General features: G+C 42.9%; 1 protein-coding gene across 5 annotated transcripts in view; it reads right to left on the reverse strand.

Annotated features, from left to right (window-relative positions):
• Positions 1 to 25,460, reverse strand: part of PALM2AKAP2 (PALM2 and AKAP2 fusion) — a 271,664-nt gene that overhangs the window by 209,932 nt on the left and 36,272 nt on the right. For all 5 annotated transcript variants that reach the window (XM_065655378.1, XM_065655375.1, XM_065655377.1 and 2 more), the window contains exon 2: positions 13,806 to 13,886. In XM_065655378.1, the coding sequence (XP_065511450.1) occupies positions 13,806 to 13,886 (81 nt within the window). The remainder of the gene's footprint in view (positions 1 to 13,805; positions 13,887 to 25,460) is intronic.

Consider the following 25,460-nt stretch of genomic DNA (forward strand, 5'->3'; position numbering starts at 1 on the left):
AAACCACACAAGTGAATTAGACTTTATAAATTACTCTAGCTTTCACTGCCTTTAACTGTGCTGTGCACCAGAGGACTTCTGGGTGGGTTTTAAGCATTTTCTATATGAATGAGGACTTCTGCATGACAGAAAATGTCTCATGTTCTTGTACCATGCAGTCATGTTCAACAGTTGGACCTGCTGATGCTGGAGATGTACTCCACCTGGCTGAACTTAGCATTGCTCATGGCCTCCAAGGTGTTAGTTCACAACTTTAGCAATGACTCTTTCTAGCCACAGTTTCTGCAGTTCATCGCTCCTTTTGCTGCCACCACTGTCTACTAGTGCTTCCCGCCTCATCTCGTGGGGTGGTAGTGAGATTTCTCCATGGGACCTTTGCTTTCCTGCTCAACAAGTCATATGAGGAGCAGCTGAGGGAACTGGGGCTGTTGAGCCTGGAGAAAAGGAGGCTGAGGGGAGACCTGGTCGCTGTCTGCAACTGCCTGACAGGAGGTTGTAGCATGGAGGGGGTTGGTCTCTTCTCCCAAGTAATAAGTGATAGGACAAGAGGAAATGGCCTCAAGTTCCTCCAGGGAGGGTTCAGGTCGGATATCAGAAGAAATTTCTTCACAGAAAGGGTTGTCAGGTGTTGGATCAGGCTGCCCAGGGAAGTGCTGGAGTCCTCATCCCTGGAGATGTTTACAAGAGGTGTTGACGAGGTTCTTAGGGACATGGTTTAGTGCTAGAGTTAGGTTAACAGTTGGACTCGATGATCTTGAGGGTCTCTTCCAGCCAAAATGATTCTATAATTCTAAAGTTTCATCAGCTCATTTAGGCCCAAGGTACTATTGAAATATCCCCTCAACAAAGGACTCCCACATCATCACATGTACCAAGGAACAAAGCGAGTCAGTCAAAGATGGATTTACAGGTTCTGAGGTGTTAAGTATTTAACAACCTGTGCTTTGGCATTTGAGAGGTCTCAGCAGCACAACTCAGTGGGTACCTGCTGGGCTAGATCCAGTGCAAGGAGGTGTGAAGGCTAATTGCTCTTTAGAAAATTGCTGTCTTTCCTTTAAAGAGAAATGTGCCCAGTTGTGTGTGGAACTATGTTGATACATGTCATACTCAGTTGTGGTCTCAAATCTGAAATCCTGAATAATACTCAGTTGGAAAAAACCCCCGAAGTTTCTAAAGACCAAACTCTAAAGATGAAGGCAGCCTCCTCTGTTTTAAACTTGTTTTAGATATGGCTCCAGCAGTCCTAATAAAGCGTTCGGCTAAGTGCTGCTCGGACAGTACTTAAGACATTCAGTTAACAGTCACTTCTTCATTTGCTACAGGACAACAGATGAAATCCGGGCTTTTTTCAAGATGCTTTTACAGAATCCCTATGCCGATGCTCAGACAGGGAGAAGCCAGTCCCTTCAATACAACTGCTGTACACCAAAAATAAGATATTTTGTACAGCTTGTGTTTTGGTCTTTGTTTATGTGAAACATTTAAGCTACAAAATCATATGATTTCTTCATCCCAGAAGTCTCTGTTGTTTTTTTTTTTTTTTTTTTAACCTATTAATAGCATGAAATTGAAACTGGAAGGCATCAATGGGATTTTTAAAAAAGCATATTTAGAGACAAGAATGCTATGATCTACTAAAAATACTCCCTCTTGGGTGAAATGTCAGCATATTTTATTTAAAATAGGAAAGCTGGTAGCTTTGATGTTTTCGGCTCTCCTTTTTAAGATTATAATTAAGGCATTTGTTAAATACTATGCTGAGGTATCCAGACAAGAAGACTGCAAGAAACGGAAACATTTATAAGAAGCATTTCTTAAAATTCAGACGGTCTACTTGCCAAGTCGTTGAGGTTACATATATTTATGCACCCACTGCAAATACAATAAGCAAACAGGCAGGCACATGTCAGGGGACTGTGTGCAACCGTCTTGCTGTTCGGGAAATATTTTCTCCCCTGCCAGATGACTGGCATAGTGCTGAGGCAGTGGGCAGGGGTGGAAAATCTCTCACCTGCTTCGAGCAAACCATTCCCAGGGTATTTTCATCAGAAACCAGGAGGGAAGGCTTTGGCACACAGAATGAGACCAGGGGTGGGCAGGGTGTAAGAGGGAGGTGGTGGCAGAGCTGTGCTGGGTGCTTGGGCACAGCGCCCGGAGATGAGATGGTCCGGTGAGGCAGCTAGCATCGAGGCAGTCCAGCCAGTTGTAAACCAGAGACAGATGTGGCTTGGAAACAAAAGGCTGTTCGTTGCCATCTGTCCTCCATAGCTATGAAAATTAGGTTGTGCTTCTCGAAAAAAAAAAAAAAAATCTTGCAGAATCTTATCCCAGGAAGAATAGGAGTTGTTTCTCAAATCTGCTAAAAGGAGAATGCTTGCATGAGGATGGAGCTCAAAAAACCCTAGCTGTATGAGTTACGCCTGCTTAACAGTGCTGTGCATTTGCTTTACTTAACAGTCTGTGATTAAAATGGCCACAAGCTAGTATTTCAGCATTGCTTCTCCCTCATTGTCTGTTACAAGCTTTAACTCTCGATTGCATCTTGGAGCTTCTTTATGCACCAAAGTTGTACTGTATGATTAGACATTGTCAAAATGATAGAGGGCTCCAAGAGTGTTCAAATATGCTATTTTAGCAATACAGGCATTTGTACTGCTCATTCCAATACTGGAATGAGAATATGCTGTACTTTCAGAAGACACCACTCATATAAAACCAGCTATGCTATGTACAGTTTGATATAAGTATTCCTTCATTTACTGCAAGAGTACAATTTCTTCAGGACTAAATCCTTCAGCAGGAATTAGATCATGTCATTAAAAAGGCTCTTGGATACTGAAGTGGAAAGGGCACTGAGCTTGCAATGCTCTAGGTCACTGCTTCTCTCAGGTGATTTGGTTTCTCTGCACATAAGTGAGATTGCAGAGATAACTGGCAGCTCCATGTCTGTTTTGTTCAAGCGTAGGAAAGCAGAGTGACGTCTGCACCGTGCAAAAAAGGAAAAAATCCAGGTCATGATTCTGTGAACAGATCATGGCGAGGACAGACATAAGTGAACAGATGTTGAACAGGACCAAAAGAAATCATGCCAGATGTTTGAATGCAGCAGACACAGTGATGGCCATAAATGTGGTACACAGCTCCCTTATGCGCTATTTATTCCAGTTTCATGCTTCAGGACAGTAAAGCCCAAGGGCTTTAAGTTGTTTACATTTAGTGCTAGCAAGGAAATAATGCATAGCCCCTCAAATGCGCATAGTAGAATTAATGCTGTATTGAAAAGAAAATCTTTACTTTCAGTGCTGTGTTTTGTTTTAATGTTGCTTCGGAAGTTTAGATGTTAGGGAACATTTTATTGTGGCAAGTAAATCTTTTTAGCACCATTTTCATATACCACTATGTCCATTACACACCACGTCTGGGCTTCCTACTTGTGAAAGGTGATTAATTCTACTCATCAGTCTTGCCGATTTTGGACCTACTTCCATAAACATTGGCCATAAAGAAAAACACATTTCCAGTCCCACATGAAGTGTGCTAGTGTCTTAACCTGAGGCTCAGATGCATTTGCCAGTTTTTCAATTTGACTCTTTACGACAATATAAAAGCCAGTTCTTGCTGTGCTGATACCTTTTGAGGTAGTTTCATCAAGCAGTTTTGAGGTTTTTCTTGTATTTCCGAGTGGTTAGAGGGGCAACCAGTACTGTGTCTCCTTGAGAGCTGTGCTTGTTACAGTACAGCACTCCTCTGGCAGCCGAGTAATTTTCAAGGAAGCTGATAATCCTGAGAAGAAACAAAGGTCAAAAGCTGACGCAAGGTGGCCTCCTCCAGTAAAGTGTGCCTGATTTTGAGAAACACTACTGGATGTGGACCATTCAGGGTAATGATGCTCTTTTGTGCCATGCAAAATGGGCAATAATGATGCCTGGTGTAATTCCACTGAAATCAGTAGCGCTGCATCAAAGGCACTGTCACTGAAATCTTTCCCAAATTGAAGTTTTGCCAAAAGTTTTCAGGTTTTGAGTCTTGAAGACCACCAGGCATTAACGATTTAAAGCTGGAATTATTTTTTATTATGAAATAATTTTCTCCCTACATGCATTCAGAATTTCTGTCCTGGAAAAAAGATGAATGAAGGAGGCTGGTTCTTCATATTCTCAAACCTGCATATAACTAGCCCATGCCTTACTAAGAGAGTGCAATAAACCTCTTGCTTCACCTGGCAGCGGTACATTCAGATACTAGCCCTGAACACTCCCATTAGGATGTCAGCATAACAGGTTGCATTTCAGATTTGCTCCTTGCATTTCAGAAGACTCCCTCGATACAAAAGGCTGAATTTTCCAGGCAGATCTGGAGCTCTGGAAGCAGCTTTGAGCTTGGCTTTGCTGTTCAGCAGCTACCTGGAGTCCCCTGACCAGGGACTGCAGCTTTGTAGGGCAGTGGATCAGCTACAACAGAGAGGGTAGCAGAGCCAGCCCTGCCTGTGCATGCTCTCGAGGATCTGCCTGGGTTGATAAAACTGAGTTTGCAAGGAGCACAAGTGCAGGAATGACCACCACAAAAACTCCCCTGGGATTCCTACATTCTCCTTTCTGCCCTGTTCCCATGGCCACTCCCAGCACTACATCTCTTGCTTGTCATATTTTTAGGCAGCTTCCTCAGCCGTCCAGCTGGACCTAACCCAGCTAGTGCAGGTTACCCAGCGGGTCTGGGTCTGACCTGCTGGTGCACAGCGCAATTGCCAGCATTAGCAAAGAGGTTACTGGGACATGTATCGAGACCACAGAAAGATTTGTTCCTTTGCCAGCAGGCCTTCCTTTGCCTTCCAAAAAACAGAAATAATTTTTTTTTTGCATGGCTGTAGTATGAACAGGCATATTAACGTTAGATGCCCTTAACCATCTCTGAATAAATATGCTAAAGCAGAGAAGAGCTGCAGGCATAAGCAGTATGACAGGCAGGTCCATCTTGAAATAAGCAGCTCCTCAAAATGTATTCCCGCATGTATTCCCGTTTTTAATTTTCCAGTAAGTGAACAAAACAGTCCAGCTCTTTACCCAGTCTGATGCAGAGTTTCCCTATGTGGGCTTTCAGTGCAAGAGAGTCTGCTTGCAAAACACAGAAGAGGTGTGGTCCTCAGCAAACACAAAAGGTTTTACTCTGCTGCAAGATGGATGTGGCTTTGTACAGCATGACTGTCCCTGGAGCGGAACAAGGAGCCATTTCCAGCTTGCTGGTATGATCTGGATTTGCTTAGTGGAACTTTCTGTTGCCTTTCCAGTCATCTAAGGCACTTGTTCTAGCCTAAGGAGCATGTCTGCATGATACACAGATATTGACTCAAGCATTGACTCAAGATTAGGAATTAAGTAATGCTGAAAAACTTGCAGCTTGATTGTAGTCTTGACTTCAGTCGCAATGTCATAGCTAGCATATGTACAGTTGAACAAACAAAAGTACTTTAGCTGGTGGAACTTAGGCAGCCCAAGACCAAATAACATGTTTATAGAGACAATTAAATATTATCCTGTAGAGCTGCAAGTTTGTTTTTATTCTTTGTTCAAGAAATGAACAAAACATTTCTTAAAAATATCTTAAGGAAGTGATGTCTTAAAAATTTTTTAAGACCCATACATTTAGACTGAGAGTTGTAAACATTTTCCGGCAGTCGGTTAATGTGCATTCATTGCACAGAACATTAAAACACATTAACTAACATTTTTCTTGCATGTCAAGACATTCCCACTGTAATTGACAACCTTTTGTCACTAGGCATAGGAGACTGATCACTGAACCTCTTCCAAAGTTTCTTCTCAGCCACACAGGTACAGATCACCGTATCACTTGCTTGAGTTTTCCCTTCTCATAAAACACTTACTACAACAGGCTCCTGACCTCAGGATCACTGGTCCTCAAGTATTGTTTCAGAGCTGCTCAAAAGTTTGCGGGCACCTCCAAGGCAGTCTGCTCATCCAAGGGACTGGTGTCCTGCTCATCCCTGAGGAGCCTGTCCCTCTTTCCCCACAGCTCCTTGGGTGACAGAGGTGTGGTACAGCACCAGTGAACCACTGGACTGAGGGTGCAAGGGAGGTGCGTGTGGGGAGATGAGTAAACAATTAGTAAATAATGCAAATAAATAAAAATAAATGATGGCCACTGTTATGATAACCACAACCTGGAATCATGGAAGCCAAAAGGCTTTGCAGAGATAATCTTTCTCCCTTGTTTGTTTGCTGTAGTTGGTATATTTGACAGCCCTTCAGCTCCCCTGAGTATTTACTTACTCAGTCACTGCTTTTTCCCAAAGCACGTGTTTGGCAGAGCAACAGAGCATACAGGAACATGATAAACGGTGCAACGTGACCACAGAAATGGGTGAGGGAAGACTAAGGTAGCTGGTGTGATTTGCGCTCACTTGGGAAGGGCTAGATTTCAGCTGGGTGCCCCTGTGGTAAGGCAAGGGGATGTGAGAGCACAGCTGCAGCGTAAGCTGCGTGCAACTGGAGCTGCAGATGCACGGGAAAGGCACATCCATGGGCAGGTACCTGAGGGATGAGTGTGATGGTAGCTATAGCTCCATGAAGGTCTCATGCTTTGTCTGTTTAAAAACTCTCAGGAACAGAAATCACAGCTGTACAGATAGAGGTCCAATTAGGAATTCTTTGGGGGAAAAAGGTGCCGATTGTTTTACATCCTGAGAGCAAGCTTCCCATCCATTAGCAAGATCGCCAGTGTAAATATTTTGTGTGCGTTGCTTTTAAATTGTTCAGGTCCCATATTTTATTTGACTTTGTAAATAAAGTAGACAGCTGTTTCCATACAAAGACGAAGAAATAAACCCCAAGATCTTTTAGCCGCAAGGAAACCCTTCATAGCAAGAGACATTGTCAAGACTCCATGAGAGAAGACATGAAGTTTGTGTCTGTCTTGCTCAGATCAGTCAGTAGCCACAAAGCCCTGGTCTGTAAAGACTAGTTTCACCGAAGTGGAGCATAGGTATGACCTGCTATATGGTAAGAGTTTCTAATAGTCATTGAACACTTGAGATAACATTGAGACAAAACCCAACAATACGATGAAAGATAACTCAAACATAGGCTCTTTTCTACATGTGTTTTCTACACATACAGGATACCAGGAAGTTCTACTTGAAGTAACAGGTGAAAACAATCATGGTGATACCTAAGCTGGAGAGTGGGGGTTTATTTTTCAGTATCTCTCTTTAGGAAGCTGGTTTAAGATTTGGGACTTCTTCATGGCAGGATGATAATGATGACTCTGGTGAATTATTTGGCTTTTCGCTTGTGGTGAGAATAAGAATCATAACAAGAATAAACAAAAAAATAACTGCCAGCGGCTGCTCCAGGGGCAAGCGGAGGGATGAGAGGACCAGGCTGTCCCAGGCAGGCACACACTGGCAGTGTGAGGACACAGCCCGCAGAGGGGGATGATGCTGCAATGACAGCACACGTGGTCCTTCCCAGGGGGGCTGTGGGATTTCCATCCTGGGCAAGAGTCCAAATGTAGTGGGACTGAGGATGGGCATGGAAGTAACCTGCTGCTCTTGGTGAGGGCGGGAGGAGGCCTCCAGGGTCCCGTCACACATAAATTACTCAGTGACTCTGTGAGAACATCTCTGTTTCCCAAGGAATTTTGGAGCTGGAGTAAGAAACAGTTTCAAGCTAGCTGGAGTTTCTGGGCTTTGTGTGGTTGGACTGAAAAACGGAGTAAGACCCTCTTTTACAGATAACACACATGACGAGAGTTTGATCACACTTTTACTTCCTGGAGCCAGAAATTTAAGTATGATTTGCTTTTCCCCATGAGTACTCACTCCATGTTTTCAAAGGTAATAAAGCATGGTTTTGAGAGAAAACAAACAATCAAACCAACCAACAAAAAACAACCAACCAAACAATCCCCCTCAATAACCCAACTGCTTTTTTTTGGAATAGTTAACAATCTGAGATTTTGAAAATAGGCAGACCTCTCTGTGCAAAACAAATAGGTTTTGCAAGTTATCATCATTACTACTCAGCCACTGTTGCTTTTACTATTATCTTCTGAAAGAATAATTTCCTCTCTAAATTCGGTCTGTCCTCAGCTTCAGTTCATCACTCCTTCCCACATACGCACATCAGTCAAAAGAGGCAAAAAGAAAAGCTGTTTTTCAGAGATTTCTTTCTTTTCTCGTCCGAAAAGTTTACAGTTTCATTGTTTCACAAAGCTGGATTCAGGTCATGTGAATTCATTTTTGAGCACATATCAAGTCATTAGGCGAGGCTGGGGCTGAAGTGAGATGTAAACATCCATGAGCTACTTTGACACAGCCTGGCTAAAACGAAAACTGCCAGAGTGTCAGTCATCTGCTCAAAGGACCTTATTACCATTGGAAATGTGATCACCAGTTTTGATGGGTTTCAAGGAAGTCCTGCCTGAGTGGGGACACTTACATGGTCAACCCAAGACAACCAGTCTGAAGTACAACTCACACAACCATACCTTTTTCTGAATAAAAAAATTCTGGCAGAGAGATTATACCAGAATAATTACAATATATTCAGTTGCATGGCAATGACATGCAAGCAGATAAGAGACATGAGTTAAAGGACTAAAGCTTTCACCCCTTTGGGGTAGTCGGTGTAGCTGGCCTGGAGAAAATATTATGTTACGGCTGAAAGATTTTAGCTGGAGATAGATATTTTGTTTTCTGATTACTTGAAAAGTAAACGTATAAGGATTTTTGAAATCCTACCTTTCCAAACACTGCCTCCCAGCAAAGATATCCTAAGGTTTTGTACTCTGTAAGCAAATCAGAAAGAATAAGTGCCCTAAATGCTTAGGCTGTGCAGTCCTGTTCCCCCTCCCACTCCCTTTCTGGCCTGACAAATCTCAATTTCTCTTCTGGATCATAAAACAGGTTAGCAGAGAGGCAGAGAGCCTCTCACTTCTCAGCTTAAATTCCTATGAGAGGTGAGCTTCCCAGGATAAGGTGAGCATCAGCCCAAAGATGCTAATGCACAGAAAGGGATGAACAGGGGTCCCCTATGCTCTGGAAATTGAAACTTCTCTCCAAATTAGCACTTAACATCCCCATGTCCCAGAACTGTGGTTGGGAAATGGAGATGGCAGGACTTTCCTGTCTTGCAGGGTTGAGGTGCTCTCCAGCACATTAAAAACAGAGGGTGAGCCTGGGACTATCATAGAAGACATGATAGACCAAAAAAAGTGCTTGACTGTTAATGAGAAATTGGTTTTGGGGAGTATTGCACTGACCATGTAGAGAATTGAGACTGCCCATGACATCATCAGATATTTTTTGTGTGCTTGACTGAGTCACCATTCAGTTTAAGGGTTAATTTACTTGGAAATCATAAAGGAATTCAACATAAAGGAATAAACAGAGTCCTTCATTGACAAAATCTCTGTTTTTCCACAATTCCAAATATATAGATATATGGATAGATAGATCTATTTATGTTCTCTGACAGCTGTTATTTTAAGACCAGTATAAATTGAGCATGGCAATATAACTGTGGAATAATAAAACTAAAATTTATTTATAACTCAGATAGTTTCAGCTAAAACCATACCCTAATAAAATCTCTATAACATAAACATATTTCCTTTCCTTTCCTTCAAAGTAAAGACATAATTGTGTTATGGATAGTGTTCATGAACTGCAGTCTTTAAGAAGCAGGTATTAACAGAAATAGGTCCCTAATATTTATATCACTCCAGAAATAAAATTACTGTGGTAAATGGATTTATTGTAATAGTCAAAGTAACAGCAGAGAAGTAATTTTTCATTCAATTAGGAGGTTTTGTGGTGTTTATTTCCAGCTGACACCAAACAGAACTACAGTAAACAATTATAGAACCTCTGTTGAACTAACTACAGACACAGCCAGATCTTGGAAGAAATACTTCTACTCTAGAGTTAATTCGAAATAGTAAACATCTCCATTAAAACAGGCCCACCCAACTGCTGCCTAGATGAAGAAGTTCTTAAAAGCAGCTGTTGCTTGTAGGTTATGCCTCCCGTGCAACTAATCAACCAAAGTAAATTATTGTCTTCCTCAAGAAACCACATCATGTTGATAGATACTGCAGACAATGTATTTGCATAAGGTGAATTTTGCCTGCTTTTCCGATTTAAAACTGTAGAAGCTGGTGACAACTGCAGTTCCCACAGGCGTGGCAAGCCCTCCTTGTAAGAGCATGGCCAATGAACTGGCAAAACATGAAGATTAAACTCTATCTACTGTAAAAAACAAAACAAAACACATCTTGTGTTATACAAAATAAGGATTATTTTGCTATTAAACATTAAAGCAGGTGGAAGGTAAGGAAAGCTGTTGTAAATTGCCTCTTATTAGAGCAAAACTGCATGTTCAGGCTCAAAAAATGGGGCTTCAAAGCAGCTTTATGCCTTTTCCAACACCAAGGGCCTTTCCAATGAAGCATCTGATTGTAATGCAGATGAACACACCTCCTGCCTTCAATGGGGTTCCCCAATGGCCCTGAAATACCACATGCAGGTTCCATGCCCACCAGTGTCCCTCCTTTAGTTCACAGAAGAGGTGACATGGCTTTCACTGTCAGCAGTGACGGAATTCAGTTTTTAGAGACTAGACTACTACGGATTCTCAACCAATCCAGACTTTCACACTTGGAGGGTTTCACTTGATTAACTCAGAAGCTCACACATACCATTAACAGCTGAGCCACGTTTTTGTGCTGGTGTCCTCAGCCATGAAACCATTGGTTTCATTCTCAGGAGCCTTTGCAAAATGTGTTTCCAAATGCTTGTCCACATTCAACACTGACATTTACTAACTCTAGTGTTCACCGGGCTGTTCTGCTTAAAACAACAGGGCAGTGGTTGCTGTTCCTTTATTTTCAGCCAGGTATGCAACAAGGGAAAAATCAACGAATTGGTAGTAGAATTAAGTTGTTTTGCCAGGGGTCTAATTGGCATCAGCAACCTGAAAACTGTAGGTAATCCAGCATAAACATTTACAATAAGCTATTTCTATTAGATATTTTTCCTCTGTGAATAAAATTGTCTGAAATTAACAGAACCCCTGTAGCTTCCAGAACCTTTATTAGGTAACCAAACATGCTATTTTACAGAGTGTATTTTAAAGAGAAAATTACTCTGGCATTGCTCAAAAATGAACCAAACCCATTGAATCCTGGCACAAATGTCTTTGGGTGAACTCAAGCTGTTATGCTTGTGGTATCAACCCAGATACTGCAGACATAGGATTAACCCAGATATTATTTTCAAAGGTTTCTCCACAGCAGATTTTAAGGAACACTGATATGAAGTCCTTACATTCTCCACTGACATCAACAACCTTGCAGCTTTTTGAATAAATCCATGGACTTCCTAGGCAAGCCTGGTCTTTTTGACCTGGATTTATGTCTTGCACAGTATTACTTGGAATCCATGTTACTCAGGAAATGAACCATGTTCTACTTAGCACTTCCAAAGGAAAATGGATGCACTTCTTTTGGGCTGGGGAGCCATATCAGACTGAAGGACTACATTCATAGCAGACTTGTAGAGGCTCAGAAAAACCAGGGTGAAGTGAAGGGGAGGCGAGGGGAGGATACACAGTTTTTCAAATAAACAAAACAGCCTGGCAGGCCAAATACCATTTTTGTCAGCATCCACTAAGCAACCAGAACACTGAACAAAGCATGAAAAAAGAAATACTCTCAGGCAGTGCCTCTATTTTCTTTGCTTCTATAATTTTTAATTTGTTTTGTTTTGTTTTGGTTTGTTTTAGCATGGGGCCTCCCTCTGTTTAGGAAGGGCCTAGCAGGAAGGAGGATGAACTCTGCAATTCCAGATAGACCTCTGCTAGCACCTCATCCAGGTGTCCCAGCAGACAGTTGTTTGGTGGTACAGGCAGCTGCTGGAGCATCAGTCATCGTGACCACCCCAGCAGAAGCAACACACTTCTCCTCTGATGACAAATGGTGCCGCCGAATGGAGAGGCAGAGAAACTCCTATCACATCTTGATGCTCATCCTCGCACCCAGCGTTACAGACCATAGGTCTGGCTGTACTTTTAACTGAGAAAGCTGCCATTTTAAGTTTCTGTGCCCTGTTCTCCCCTCAGCTTCCTGTATGGTTACTGCTCTTGCTCCAGGCTGTGAGCTAAATAATAAAGGGAAATAGTTAATTTTCATGTATGTCACTCAAGAAATCTGTGCAGCAAGACTTATACCAGCCGAGGGGCTGAACCCACTGCACCACCTTGAAAGGTTTTACTTTTCCGTATGGATGATGATAAAATTCGGTTTAGCAACAGCTATATCAAAATAAGTAGAGAACTGCCAGAACTAGCTTTACAAAAGGCTCTGCTTAAAGAATGTAATCAAAAACCATAATTCAGTTAGCTTGGAAACGGTTAACATGATAAAAAGCATGCATCATGAAGGCACTGTAGAGGCATCTTACTGCCCTGCTGCATCAACCCACAGTTGTCGGAAGAAATTCTCCCTTGCCTGCCACCAATGGCAGCCTGAACGAAATGGCAACTCCTGTTGCCCCACAAAAATGCAATCACATCATTGACTGATAACACCAAAGACAATGTGCGACACCTACAAATTTACGGTGAACCCGATAGAGCATTTGTGTAGGCTGCAATCAATTACCTGGGCTTAACTGCATTGTGTTTACCAGAAAATGAGGAATAATATACAGAACATGATGGCAGGGGCTTGGAGAGGCAAGAGAAGGATTCTGTCTGTAGCATAACTTCAAGTCTGGTCTCCAAGTGCATGCGTGGGCAGAGAAGATATTTTGAGCTCCATCTCCCCACGCAGGTGCACTGCTCACACACACACACACACTATTGCACAAGCAACCTCAGTGTCTTGTTTTTAAAAACACAGCCCAGCTCGCTTGCTGCAAGGACAAATTGTCCAGTCCTGACCATCTTTTTTAGATATGTTTTAATCACTGAAATTCCTTAGGCTCCTCTACTGAGTTAATCTAATAAGATTTGACCCACAAATGTGCACTGGTTACACAAAGACCACATGCATGTTTTTGTTCTTCTCTTTGCTATGCACAAATGTAAAGACAAACTCTCCTACTGACAGGAAGAATAAATAATAGAAATAATCAGGATGGCTTTCAAATGATGCTATCTGCAGCTGCCATGGAGTCCAACAGAGACTGGGGTTGCTCAGCACCCTGTTAAATATCAAGGCACTTCTCCATGTAGACACACACATATACATCAACACCCTCCCTACATGTGCATACATGCCCATTTTATTATGCCGCGTATGCCTAACAACTTCATCCTACAATTAAAGCCTTACACAGAGACACACATGCATGCTAACTAACACTCCGTCTGCAACACACACACACACACACAGAAAACCTAATGACAGGCACCAGAAAAATCCAACGCAGCTCTGCAGGCAGAAAGTGCTCACTGAAGCCGTGCAGTGCACACCCAATCCACAGCGACTGGTGTCTTATCATTATGTGTAACAAATAACAGTGTTAAATAATAACAGCACCACTGTGTTGCCTGCGCTCACACCCTCCCGACTCCATGCTCCTAAGCCGTTTCTGCAACATGGTCCTGTGCATGAAGCACACAGAATGAAAAGCAGGCAGGACACGATCGCTAGAAGAGATAGGCTCCGGCAGTGAAAGCTGCTTCATGTCGGAGTGGGCTCTTCCCAGCTTTCAGACGTGTGATCTGCATGTCTAATAATGAACAGATTTAGTCAATCCATCATTTCTGGCATCAGTCCCTTACCTTGAAATGCTGCAGCTGAAGTATCTGGTCCTCAAGCTGTTGTCTCTTGCCTTCTATTTCTGTCTGCCTTTTCCTTTTCTCCTTGGAAAATAATTTGAGAGAGAGAGAGAGAGACAGAGATATCTCATCAGAAAAAACGGAGGCTTTAAGGGTAGCGGATTCGTAAGAGCATGCAAGCAGTCGAACGCATCTGTACAGATGTCACCAGTCCCATTTCACCTGCTCCTCTGCCTGCTGGTATGCAAACAGCAGCGTCCTGGGAAGACGCCAGCCCCAGATGAGCCGGTCGCTTCGCCAGCAGGAGAAATTCTCCTCGCCTGCTCCCGGCAGCCGGAGCAGCAACAGAGTGCACAGTCCCAGAGGAGGAGAGAAAACAGGCATAACAGCGGAGAGAGAAGTTAAAGGGACAAAGATGTGCTTTCGCATTTGAGATGCCGGGCCAAAAAAACATGGATTGCGTGGTGTAATTGTGTGACAGTAAGGGCGACACGGAAGATGTGGGTGGCATCACGGAGGAAGGGAGCCGGGCTGCAGAGAGTGTTTTTCCCCAGTGAGGCTGGTGGTAAAGCTTTCCCCGGTCTCCATGGGGAGAAAGTGTTTCAGCCAGATTGCATGGGGTCTACCTGCAAAGCATATGGGAGAGATAACCCCCAGCTGGTTTTGTTCAAAATTCAAGCCACCAGCACTGACTAGCAGCTGGCCCTTACCGGCTTCTAGAAGCTGGGCTGACCGAGTGGCACAAAGGACAGCACAGTCATTTCCACAGAGGAGGGTTTTCATGGTCATGATCATGAACACGGCCACCCATCAGGGCCCAGGCTGCTCCCTTCAGCAGGCAGCAGGCTCTCTCAGGTGTTTCAAGAGGAGAATAACCTGCTTTTCTCCTGTGCTACACCTTCCTCTTACAAAGGATCAGCTGTTTTCACAGAATCACAGAATGGTTGGGGTTGGAAGGGACCTCTGGAGATCATCTAGTCCAACCCACCTGCTAAAGCAGGTTCACCAGAGCAGATCACACACGAATGTGTCCAGGCGGGTCTTGAATGTGTCCAGGGAAGGAAACTCCACAACCTCTCTGGGCAGCCTGTTCCAGTGCTCTGAAACCCTCCAAGTAAAGAAGTTTCTCCTCATGTTTAGGTGGACGCTCCTATGTATCAATCTGTGACCATTGCCCCTTATCTTGTCATTGGGCACCATGGAAAGGAGTCTGGTCCCATCCTCCTCACGCTCACCCTTGAGATATTCATCAGCATTAATGTCAGCATCCCCTCTCAGCCTTCTCTTCTCCAGGCTGAACAGACCCAGCTCTCTCAGTCTCTCCTCATAAGAAAGATGCTCTAGGCCCCTGATCATCTTCCTAGCCCGCCGCTGGAATCCCTTCAATAATTCCTTGTCCTTCTTAAACTGGGGGCCCAGAACTGGATGCAGTACTCCAGATGTGGCCTCACCAGGGCAGAGTAGTGGGGGAGGACAACCTCCACCAACCTGCTGGTCACACTCTTCTTAATGCACCGCAGGATACCCTTGGCCTTCTTGGCCACAAGGGCACATTGTTGACTTGTGGTCAACCTGTTGTTCACCAGGACTCCCCGGACTTCCTTCCATCAGTCTTCTGCGCCTTGGAAGGAGCATTTCTCCTCACCCATCTCCAGTCAGGATCAGGTTCCCTCTTCTGGAAATATTTTCTCATTTTTGCAGCCAAGACAGAAACACTGAATAGTAAATGGAGGCAGTCAAATAAGCGTACCAGCCTCAGTTTTTACGGGAACAACAGTTTTTATTCCCTACTGGTGAAAGCATGTTTTTGTTATTTAAATATTTCAGTAGCTGTAAGGTTGGGCTTAAACACACTTGGGATTCTTTAAGTCCCCAAAGTAATTTTTCTGTCCCATTTCTAGGTGCCCTACTGCTGCTCTGGGAATTCTTCATTTTCCAGGGATTTCAAACCTTCATGCGTCATCCTCAAAGGGCATATGATTAGATGCTGCCTATGCAGAAATTAATTGTGTTTATATTGGACTTCAAACCAGGGAATTTTGAGTGAAAGCACTACATTTATGAGGAAGATCAGGTTTTTTTTTTTTTTCAATGCCAGGCTCACTCAAAACAAAGCAAAACATGGAGCTAGATAACTGCCTGAACCACTCCTACTGGAGAATGACACATCAGAACAGTGATGGGAGAGCTGAAGTAATGAACCCAAAACAGGCAAAGCAGTCAAATGATGAATTTGTCAAGCAGTTCTGTAATACACTAAACACTCTTACATACTGATTGTTCGTGTATATCTACATCTACACACACACACACTCTCCAGTGTCTGAAGAACATAAGAATATTACTTCTGAAGAAAAATATTCTGCTGAAGTTGATTTGGAATAGGAAAATTGGCTTTTCGGATAACTAAAATGTCACAAAAGATGCCGGTCTTCAGCAGAAAGCTTGACATCTCACTTCTCTGTGCATGCAGAGGATAAGTTTGCATTTGTGCCCACACAGACATATAAAATTTATGCATGTACCTTTAAAAATCTGCCTTTATATAAAATTAATAGTCTGTGGATCATCTATCCTATCGCTCCTCCAATTCTCATCTGCCCTTTGCATTTTTTAATGGAACAGAACATCGCATGGCTATGGGGTTAAAAATCCCCAATGTTGTCCAGGCCTCTCTCTTACCGTTTTCTCCATTCTGCAAAATTAACAGTGTACTTTGGAGACTGAAAAATAGAATTTGTTCTTTGTTATTTCCTCAACTAGCTGGTCAGCCATGGACCAGAATAAAGTAGTTCTAAAAGCTGTTCCAGTCAACGGCCTAATATTCTCAGAGTATGGATAATTCTGCTCTGTTTGTGTCAAGCTGGCCAGATGACAGAATGCCTGGATTTCACATATGCTGACATTAACACCCCACATCTGACACTCCATAGGCCAGCATAAGGCACCTACGTCTTCACAGTAACTGACCTACATTTTTATGTGTGTATATAAATACATATATTTATATATATATGCATATCCTACCCTTCACAAAAACCTTCTTGCTAAAGCACATGATGGAGATCACCACAGTACCTCCTCTGGCTGGTTGTGTCATGCCATATAATGGATGCGACGAGACAGTCTTATAAAACATAGATGGAAACGTCTTATCTTTGTGAGAAAGGGAAAGCACTTAGAGTATTTTCCCTGTAGGCAGCAACACAGCAGGCACTAAAATACTTGAACTACTTAATAACTAGTGGGCTTCTGTGGAGTTAAATTGGAATATTGCTCACGTTGCCATTTTACTGGCTTTCAGTCAGCCTCTGCCCTCTGATTTTGCATCACAGCTATGGCTGAGGAGTATGACAGCAAAAGTATTTTTTTTTCTCTGAATATTGCATGACTTACAGCATTGGTAATTAGCTATCAGGATGTTTAACCATCAGGTCACTAGACCACATTTAGTTTAGGTTTCTCCCAGTCACTGAAGGTTGTTGACTCTATGTGTTCTTGCTTTATACGGCTGTGTTCTGAAAAAATGTGGTAGAAGACTGGACTGGCTGATAAAAATCTCACAAAAATCAGAATGTCAAGGATTTTACACATTCAGTAGATGAAATGAGCACCCACTTAAGCAGGCTCCTGATTCAGGACTTTACTGAAAACACCGGGATGTGAAGCACATTCTTACACATGGACATTTGCTAAGGCACTTTTCTGTGTTGAAGCCAGTAAATGTTCCTCGTTATTTTGTTCAACTGCTTGTAGATACCTTTTTTCCAAGGACGCCTGTTAAGTTACTGATTTACTAAGGGTTCTGGTATGACAAAAATAAAGTGCTTGCTTTAAACAGGTTCACGCCAGACAGCGTCAGTGAAATGTATGTCCTCTTTCTTTTCTACAATGCAGGGAGTAATCTGTCATTGATCCAGCTAGTAGTTAACACTAATCACCTCCAAGAAGTGATCCTCAAGGACACCCCTGATGTCCTCCCTAGGCAAGGATGCCCAGAGCTCCAGCCATAGTGGGGAGGCAGGAGCAAGGAGAGTGTTTGAGTGAGATGACCAGATTGGTACTGTTCCTGCACCTTTTGAGGGAGGTTTGGCTGGGATGCCAAACATGCGCACACCCAGTTCTTTGAAGCAATTCCATAGACACCAACTGTTGGTTTTCATTTTTTTCAGGAAGCGAAGAGATCTTAGAAACCAGTTCGAAAAGAGGTGGAGAAAACAGGCCCTGAAGCCAGCTTTACTGTGAATGTGGTAGGCTTAAATGAAAAGAGTTGTATGTATCTATCTGAGGTGTGCTGCTTTTGTAAGAATAGAGATACTTGTCATGGACAGCTGCCTTTCCAAAATGGTAGAGAAGTACCATTTAGGAGGTACACCCAGGACACTCTGAATATTTGGGCTATTCACAAGAAAAATAAGATTCTGTCCTGGGAGGTAAGATAATAAGATAATAAGAGGATAATAAGATAATAAGAGAATAAGATTCTGTCCCTCCTTTCACTAAAAATAATAGGAAAACATAAGTGAAAGTACTTGATTTTTTTAATTTACAGACTCAAATGATGGGAAAAGAACATAGGTCAAATGGCAAGGTTACTCACATCCTGAAATCTGTTCAATGAAAAATGAGAATTGTAGTCAGACATTCACTTGTGGATGTTCAACATGGAAAGCATAAATTTTGTTTTCTTTATCAAGAAACTTGATTTCAGAAAGGAAGTGATTGCTGCTTAACACTAAAGGTGGCCAGTGCCCCTTTTCTGTTTTTAAAAAACAAAACCAAATATATCAGTTAATTGGTAAGACTCCATCGACTTGGAAGAGAGGAAGGTGTCAGGAGGGCAAAATGGAGATCTTTAAAATCATGAGAGGTGGCATGGAGACAGCCAGAGGATGTCTACTGTTCACTCTGTCTTCCTCTGTAAGAAAAAAAAAGGGGCATCAAGTGAAAGTGGATATGGCAGGTTTGAAGCCAAGGCATGGCTCTGCTGTGGAAATCCCTGTCTCAGGATGCTATGGGTGCCAGAAGGTGATGGAGGTCCCCGGGGAGCCCGAGGACAGTCAAAGAGAAGGAATATCCTGACAAACTGACATTACCTCTGGGCTAGGAAGCCCCTGAACCACAGATAGGTTTGAGGGTGTTTGCAAAGTTTTTGTATGCTCTTCCTTCCCTCATGTTCATCCTAACACCACTGATTTTTCATTCCCAAGAGAAGGGGTGCAGGATTTTTGCCTGAATCATATGTTACATTTGATCAAAATAACCCACAATCTAGTGTCAGACTTGTCAAACCGTTCCAGCCAAAAAAACCCAGACAACCACAAACCAACAAGAAAAAAACCCACCACCAAAGCAAACATAAGACCTTGAAAAAAACAAATTACACCAAAATGCTTTTCTGTGACACTGCAGTTACAGAAGACTTCAATTTTCCATTACAAAATCATCTTTGTTGTTCAGAAATCTGCCTGCACAGTGAGGGGAGTGATACAGAGGTTATTTAGTTCACAGAGTCATAACTGTCTGTGGAGAAACATGCACGTCTAAAGCCATGTAAATCCTTCAGGCAATGAAGCCTTGGCAAAGCCCTCTGCTCCCCTTGCACAGGTAGAATCACATGATTTATTTGGTTTAAAGCCAGCTCAGACATGCGGAAAGCACGCCATGGAGCAGCACAGAAACTAAACACTGTTTAATCGACCTCCCTGGGAAAATACATGCCCAAATCCGACACCAGGCTGAGGTTCATTGTGCAGATATCCAGATATCCAGAAGAGCATGGTGGGAAAAACAAAAAAATCCCCTGCTCAAGAAACCTGATGGGCAACTCGTGAGCTTTGAAGAGATGGGCAGCATGACACTGGAGGAGCTACCACCGGTAGTTCCAGTGAAGAAGCTTCCTGTTGGCTTCATCCTGCATGCCAAGCAAGTGTCCAGCTGGACATGGAGGAGCAGGTGAAAGAGCGTGAGCTCCTGCCTGTCGTGTCAATGCAAAACAAATGCACCCCAAAATGGTACAGGTGGAGGAAAATTATAGCCTGCTTCAAAGAAAGGAAAACAGTTACAAAGAATTGTCATCAGAGAATCACGTGAATTTCTTCAGCAAGACATGAATTTCTCCACTCTGCACAGTTGGCAGATATTAATCCCTATTTATTTAAAGCCCACATATTTTTAGGGCAGCAAGTAAAGAAACAAACAAGCAAAAGAGCTGCTGACACCTCATTTTTCTGTTTCCAGTTCAGGGACACCCATAACTCTTCGGGAAAAGGAGCATCTGGGTTTTGCTAACAATTTCAACCTGTAGTTAGCATAATCCCAAGAAATTGGTCCTCATGGAAGATGAAAATTTCCGCAGGGTAGTACCTTAAATGACCATCTTCACTGCAGTGACTTCACGGATCTCAGAAGTGAAATCGAATGTGTAAATTTGTTTCCTTGGCTCACAGGAAAGAAAATATTAAGACATGAGGCTAATTATTCCCCCCTCCTTTTTTTTGCTTTTTAAAAAGTTATTTTCCCCAGCCTTTTTTTTTTTTTTTTTAATTTTTTTCTTTTCCTTTTTTTTTCTTTCCCCTGCCTGCTTCATTCCTGTCTGGTCGATTCTTTTATTTTCCTGTTGTGTTTGAAGAGTGTGAAACTCTCCTGACAGCAGCCATCCCTACCAGTTGCAATGATGCAGCCCAGTACTGACAGCACTTTGCAAAATGCAGTTCCAAATGTTTTCCACTGTTGTAAAAGCACATACAATGGAAATCACAGTGCCAGAAGAAGCAGGACGCAGAGCCGAAGCAGAGTCACTGTTACGGCAGAATAAACACACGTCGAAGGCTGGTGGCAGGATGCCTGCTCCTTTTGGATCATCAATGCCCATTTCCATTAGTTGCTGCCAGTATAAGAAGATGGAGCTCACTGTCCTGCCAAGTGTATCAAACTAGATCACCATATGCACTGGCATGACTGTGCTTGGTGAAAATCTTGCTGTTAGGGGTAGCCACACAGCCTCCGTAATTGCAAGCTGGAGGCCTGTCTGGTCTCCTGTTTTGAGTACTGGGAAATATGTGTTGTTTCCCATTGTGGGAAATGACTCTTCTCCTACCCTGCTCCCAGGAGAACCAGAGTTTATTTCTGAGATCCATTTTTCTCTGCAGTGACACCACCAACAACACATAAATGTGAGCTATCGGCTTTGGTCAATTAGGTGCTTTCCTGCAAGACCCTCTCTTCCCCAGTCCCCTGAAACCTGTGGCCAGCTGGCTAAGCTTTGTTTCAATTAAAACACAAGCCAGGGACAATTTCCCTGTGTCTGTATACAGGAATCCAGCTTCCGAACTTAAGGAAACTGCACTCTGTGCTCCTATGTAGCATCTCAGAAGCTGCCACCCTTTTTCACTCTTACAGTCTCCCTGGGCAGGAGGCTCATTACCTACAGCATAGATTCATGATTTTGAATGTCCTAAGTGCCTAGGACCATGGTGGCTCATCTTACTGGACCTTCTCCATATCTGAACAAAGCAAATTGCACATTGGAAAGTTCTAGGTGGAATGCAAGGACAGCAGGAGTACAAGAGGCCACTGCAATGCTTTCTATATATCTTCCGTATACCCACATATCTTATGACAAAGCTGTAACTATTTCCATCACTCCTAGCAACAAGCAGATGGGTTGTTTAGGAATGAACAACAGGAGTTCCCAGTTGCACAGGTGTAGCAGATAAATGCCTGAGGTGAGCAGGTGAAACCCACCTAAAAGAAAAGGGCTGGGTTTAGCTCTCTTCCTCATGCTTTCTCTTTCCACAGTTGTACGCACAGCAGGAAACAGGTGAGATTGGAGACAAGGTGACCAGTTAATGATTTCACCTCCTCTCTTGTGAAACCAGTTTAAACTGGAGATTGTTGATTCCCATTAAATGGACAGCTTGCCACAGTATGCAAGAAATATCTTGGCATGTTGGTTCTGGGCACAGAATAGACTTAGTTCACCGGGTAAAACCCTGGTGAGGGAGTAAGCAGAACGGTCTGGAAGTTATGAAAATGCTTTATTTCCCATATATCAAATAGGCTCCTGTCAACGGGAGGGCAGAATCACTTGCGAAGCGCTGAACTGTTAAGTGTGAAGAAAGAAAATCCCCTCAGGCCAGAAGTACACCTGCTTTCACTGCAGCCTTGCACCCCTTTTCTCTAGTAGTGAGTTTCAGAGAAATCAGTTGCTTGGGTACAAGAACAGGGTGGTCTGAAAGAGATACAGCTCCCTGTAACCTACCAGTAAAGGAGCAAACTGGTAAAGGAACAAATGTTTCTGCTCTGCAGCCCCTTTTGCAGATTTTGTTACTTGCACGTGGAATTACAGTTCTTACTCAGACAGGGAAAATATACTCGCAAAATGGATTTTCTCCATTTCATCTAACACTCAGGCTACCTTTGCATGATGTTGAAGGACAGGTTTCTCCTGTGCTGGCCTGCTAAAGCAAATAGAATAGGTCTGCATCCACATACGCATTGCCCACAACTCAGGGTTCAAGTAAGAGAACTGTAACAGTCACCCTGTGTGTTTAGGATGCCAAAGGAGGAGTTCATCCTAGTGGAGCTCTGTAGGATTAAGTCCTGCCCAGGCCTTCTGAATATGAACATTTCATGACTGCCACAAGCCCGCTGCCAATGTCGTACCTGAGGCTATGCAAGACAAAGTTGTCCAAGAGGAGAAAGGTTCTTCTCTGGTGAAGAAAACAATCTGCTAAAGGCTTGCAGCAAAAATTCAGCTGCCCTGCACACTTATAATTATAGCTCCATGGTCACTGAATGCAACCACCACGATGCACACAGACAATGACCGCTTAATTAAAATCACCATGCATCTCAGACAACAAATACAAGGATGGCACTGCTCCCAGAACAACGGCTCTTAATGAAAAGTGATGAATGCAGGAAGGAATTTCCTTTTGAAAAACTCCCTCATTAGCATTTTTGAAAGGAGACACAATGGAAAAATGCCTCATTCAAATGGCGAAGTGAAATTCTTTTAGGAGAAAACACGGTTCCTCCGATATCCCATGGGGAAATTCTCACTCTAATGGGGCAAACATCCCCATCTTGATGCAACCAAGATTTTACCTGCAATATCCTCCTTTCACTGAATGCTACCAGGTAACCGGAAGCAGTGTTTCAGGTCTAACGCAACCCGTGGGACACCACCGTAATGCGTCCTTGAAGTATGAAGAGGTTTAGTTGACTTTCCTTTTGCCCTCCCAAGCCCGAACTGAAACTGAACGTGGGCTGAGACTCACGGGTGCTGCTTCCCTTTCATCACTAACAGGAATAAAGCCACAATTTCCTATGCATTTACAATTTGATCAAGGGTGTCAGGGTCTTAAATATCTGCTGAGAGGTGACCAGGGTCTTTGGAGTTTGGGTATCTTTTCTGTGAGATGCAACAGGGAATCAAACAGATGTGCTACGAATGCTAGATTCCCACCCCTTATTAACTCCACATCAGCATTTCTTCCAAAACTTCCAAGTTTTTAATTCTGAAAATGGGTAAGAGCTCAGGACCACCTTCTCCATGGCATAGATTATTTCTAGGAAGTGCTCAAAAGACTATACAAAGAACATCATTAGTATAAATCATGAAACAGACAGATTCATCCGTTATTCTGGATAACCCTTAAAAACAGTCATAAGTGACAGGCAGCTGAAATTTATTACCTAGTGTCTGCTACAGTTAACCTCGAAGATCATATGTGTAGCTTGCTAGCACTGACCTTGTTTACTGCAGTTTGAGGTAGGTGGAAAATCCAGTGTCTTCAGCTAGCAAATTATTTTTCTTCCTAAAAACAAGGGGGAATTTTCTAGATAATGTGGCATAGAACAAAGTCTGAAACTTCTTGAAACTTTTTTTTTCATGAAAACCAGCAAAATTCTGAAAGAACCTACTTTAAATCAACTATTTTTTTCCTGTATTTTTCTTAAAAATGTATTTTGATTAAAGAATGTTAAGCAGATTTTGATCTAAGTTTTCATTCATATAAATACACAATGAATTTTCTATAGGCTAAGTAGACTTTGTAGAAAACCAGTTCATTAACTCTCCCTACTCTCATGTCAAGCCACTAGCTTGCCACTAGCTTGTCAAGCCTCAAGCATGCCACTAACTTGCCTTGGTTTAAATCCATGCTGTTCAGTATACATCCTTTCACTGTTTGCTGCTTAAAAGGAGAAATACAGGATTTGGTCTATATGGGCTTAATTTAATCACATTTCCACAGCTCCAAAGAAAAGTGCATGTTTCTTTTTTACCCTCATGCCCCATACACTCCTTAAATATCTCTTCATGCCACCAAACAAGACATTGTAAACCTTGGGGAAACACCTCTACAGCAAGATGCCAAATGTGCAGAGAAACACCTACACAAGGCTGATCTTGACCTACAAAGCAAGTTCTGATCGTAACATTATGACAGCCATTAAGAAATTTCTAACTCTTGCATTAAGAAACGGAAAATAAATGATGAAATTTTAAAGTCGACATTCAAGCTGAAGCTGTGATTCCTAATGCTGGTTTCCCCTAAACCAGTGCCTGGTGAGGATCTCTGTCGTGAGAACTTAGATCAGAATCACCATGACTGTGATTTCAGCAGAATTTGTTTTCCCTCTTCATCCAATTTAATTGCACATATGACAGACATATCCACTTCAAGAAACTTAAACTTCCCCAGAACACAGCATATTAAGCGGGAAGAAGAAATTAGATTTTCTGCACTGCAAAAGGAACAAACTGGTCTGGCTGGTCAGCATGAAGCAATTGCCAGGACCTGTAAGGGACAACATCAGTGCAAATTCTGGCACTTGAATCATATCCAGCTTTTTGCTTGTTATTTTCAAAGCAATTGTAGAAAAGACCCAAATGAAGGAATTAACACATAGAGCTGGGCTTTGTGTTTTAATCCTTACAGCCTGGCTGGATTAGCCAATTATTTCAGAGTCTCAATGCCTCACATTAAAATGTTTTTTACTGAGGCTTCCTCCCTTTTCTTGCAAGGGTGGCAGCTTGCCTGCTGACACCGAGGCTTTTGGAGCTGACCTGTGTGGCTCCACGCCAGATCTCCCGGTGTCGCAGGGCTGTGCTTGGCAGCTCTAACATACAGGGCTCCTCTGCTGCTGAAAAGCGCTTCATGTCATTTGCAAGATAAAGTTATTAGCTCGGAACCCTTTCTTTAAGCTTTTGTCTAGCGTTGGTTGTGAGCCGAGGGTACTCACATTGTCTGATGCTTGAGGATCTGCTGACATACGTTGCAGTTGCTGGTATGTTTGAGTCCCAGCCTTTACATTCAGGAAGGGAAAGACTGCCTTGTTTTACACTGAAGATGGGGAGAAACTTCCCTACAAGCACACAGGGACACAATCGAGAGCCTGAGGCTTGCCACCTTCCAGCTTCCAGTACCCTTTCAAAGTGGTGATGCTAATGAAGATGATACACCAGTTCGCAAATCACTGTTCTGGCTGTTTCCCTTTATTTCTGAAGAGGCTGTGAGGGGCTGGGCTCCTCTTGCTTTCTGACCAGTCTTGAAGATTCACTACATTTGCACTATGTGAAGAACCACGCAGGTCTGAGAGGGCACCAGTGCTCCTCTTCAGTTAGAGGGAAACTCCTTGCTGAGTCCC

The sequence above is a fragment of the Caloenas nicobarica genome, chromosome Z (genome assembly GCF_036013445.1).
Source record: "Caloenas nicobarica isolate bCalNic1 chromosome Z, bCalNic1.hap1, whole genome shotgun sequence".
In the NCBI taxonomy this organism is placed as follows: domain Eukaryota; kingdom Metazoa; phylum Chordata; class Aves; order Columbiformes; family Columbidae; genus Caloenas; species Caloenas nicobarica.